The sequence below is a fragment of the Rutilus rutilus genome (assembly GCF_951802725.1).
Source record: "Rutilus rutilus genome assembly, chromosome: 16".
Classification (NCBI taxonomy): Eukaryota; Metazoa; Chordata; class Actinopteri; order Cypriniformes; family Leuciscidae; genus Rutilus; species Rutilus rutilus.
The window spans coordinates 2,155,725-2,158,224 of NC_140224.1; the positions used below are offsets into that span (position 1 = coordinate 2,155,725).

Below are 2,500 nucleotides of genomic sequence, written 5' to 3' on the forward strand. Positions count from 1 at the left end.
TGAAAACAAAAACTCCCATTGCTATTAAAAACGTCAGCTCTTCGTGTCCTGGTCCTGAGGGTAAACTAAACACAGTAACGAACAATGACGTCGATTTTACCATATCAATGCGAGCGCGAGTCCGATGATGAAACATTGGAAGAACTAGTTACTGAACCCGAACCTCCATCTCAAGGACGACTCGAGCAGGACGTTTCACAGTGATACGCTAACGTTACTCAGTTTGAGGTACATGAGATGTTGCAACTGTAATTCCTCAGCATCAGCATCAGCATTAACAAGTGCATGTCCATCAACAAACCCATTATTTTACTTGTACTTATTTATTTACCGAGTATTTGCGGTGAATACGTGGAAACTGTATCAATAACAGTCCATGTAAGTTATGCAATACATTAGCCGAGCTCTAGAGTGAATGACTGATGTAACATAAACATTGGTAAAAACAAATCTTGCTCCATACTTAATCTTTACTAGTGAGAACGACAGACGATCTGCATTAATAGACACAGTTATAGGTAATCGTGGCCCTCAGCTGATCAGCAGAAGTATTTCAGTTAGACAGTGATAACGTGAGCTAGCCAGAAGCAGGAGACCCACACAAAATGTTCGTCCTTGGGCAGTGAAAAGAAACTGGCTTCACCTTCACATTATAGAGCACAGCGCCGTCTTCTCGACATGATGCTGTCCAGTATCCACAGGAATCAGCTGTTGGTTTGAGGTTCGAGTTTTCCCTGGTGTCTGCACGTGCAATAAGTGGGCGGGCAATATGCTAATGTTTCGTCTTGACGTCACAACGAAACGGCTAATGACTCATTTGAAAAACAATTCGTTTCACTGACTCAGAGTCGACTCTTACTTTTGAAGACATTAACTTTATATAAAGTGCACTTTCAGATTTAAAACTTTGCAGGATGTTTTCATTCACTTGAATGAAATGCTGTGTTACACACTACATGAAAGGTCATTTTCAAAAATCCATAATAGGGGCCCTTTAAAATGACTCTTTGTAATTTTTCTGACTGGTGTGTGTATTTCTACACGTGACAGAGTAATTGAAAGAAGCATTAGTAAGTTAATTTATTTCAATTTTTTCCATTCCAATTTTATTTTCTCGCTTGTATTTGTTCTAGAATCTAGATCATTATACATGATTTTTTGGTGGTTTTAGAAATAAAAAGGTAATATATGAAGGTAATACGATAATATTTATGTTTGTGTGTGTGTGCGTGTGAGTGTGCGTGTGCGTGTGCGTGTGCGTGTGCGTGTGTGTGTGTGTGTGTGTGTGTGTGTCTTTTAAAAATGTAAACAAATGACAAAAAAATAACGTTACATCACACAAATTAATTTTTTTGTTATTGTACATTTAATTTTGCAGCTAAATGTGTAAAGTGATCTAACAGAGAGGAATAAAGACCTGGAAGGAATATGTATTGTCGTATTCTGCCTGTGAAAGCAGTGTTTTTAAGTTTCAGACACCGCACGTGAAATTCAGTGTGCATGTGAATGATGTGGAGTTATTCACGCTTGTTTTTATCTTTAAACAGGAGATTATTTCGGCATCCTCATGGATCAGAAGGTGACCAGTTTCCCTTTTAATGTGATGGAGAACCCCATGTACTGGGGCAGCACCGCTAACTACCTGGGCTTGGCCTTAATGTGAGTCCATTCAGAATCATATTCATTCCAAGTGAAAATATTTCTATTAGCATTTTTTATTTTTATTTAAACTTGATCATTTGAAATGATCAAGTCGTCCTTGCGATGGAGGTTTGGATCGAATAACTATTTCTTCCACGGTTTCATCTTCGGGCTCGCGCTCGGATTGATGCGTTAAAATCAACGTCATCGTCTTTAAAGTGAACAATTGCTGAGCTTTAGGAAGCCTCTGGAGCCGAAGTTCAATTATGGTAATGGGTGTTTCGTTTCCAACATGCGCTGTAAGCGGTCGACCAATCACAACAGACTGGGCTGTCTGACCAATCAGAGCAGAGCAGCTCTTTGAGAGACCGAATCTTTGGATGAGTCGTTTTAGACTCTTTGAGAAATAAGGTTATGTGCAATGAATATTATGAGAAAATTCATGTGTTTTTTTTAACCTTTTGACGCATATAGACCTGTTGTAGGAGACTCCAAAACAAAATTAGGAAGCTTTAAACCAGCATAATAGGGGCACTTTAATTAAAATGTCATACCTGGATCTTAGTGAAACAACAAGCTTCTCCAGTATTTAGTCCTCATAAACTCCGCCCCTTCAAGCTCACGCTCATCTGCATATTCTTTAAGTGCCACGCCCACATCTCAACATCCAATCAACAACCCATGGATAATTCCTACCCTAAAAAATATACTTTTTTTCGATAATTCGGATGTATCTCATTATATATATATATGTGTGTGTGTAAATAAAAAAATCTGCAGGTACTTCCGTTTCACGGAGACTTCAAATATTCTGCAAAGATGCATTAAAGCGCTCAAGAGTGACTGTAAAGACATCTAA

The 2,500-nt window shown here is 38.5% G+C and overlaps 1 protein-coding gene across 2 annotated transcripts in view; it reads left to right on the plus strand.

The window, feature by feature from the left end:
- Positions 1 to 2,500, plus strand: part of pemt (phosphatidylethanolamine N-methyltransferase) — an 86,116-nt gene that overhangs the window by 53,257 nt on the left and 30,359 nt on the right. For both annotated transcript variants that reach the window (XM_084434993.1, XM_084434992.1), the window contains one exon: positions 1,548 to 1,659. In XM_084434993.1, coding sequence (XP_084291119.1) covers positions 1,548 to 1,659 — 112 coding nt within the window. The remainder of the gene's footprint in view (positions 1 to 1,547; positions 1,660 to 2,500) is intronic.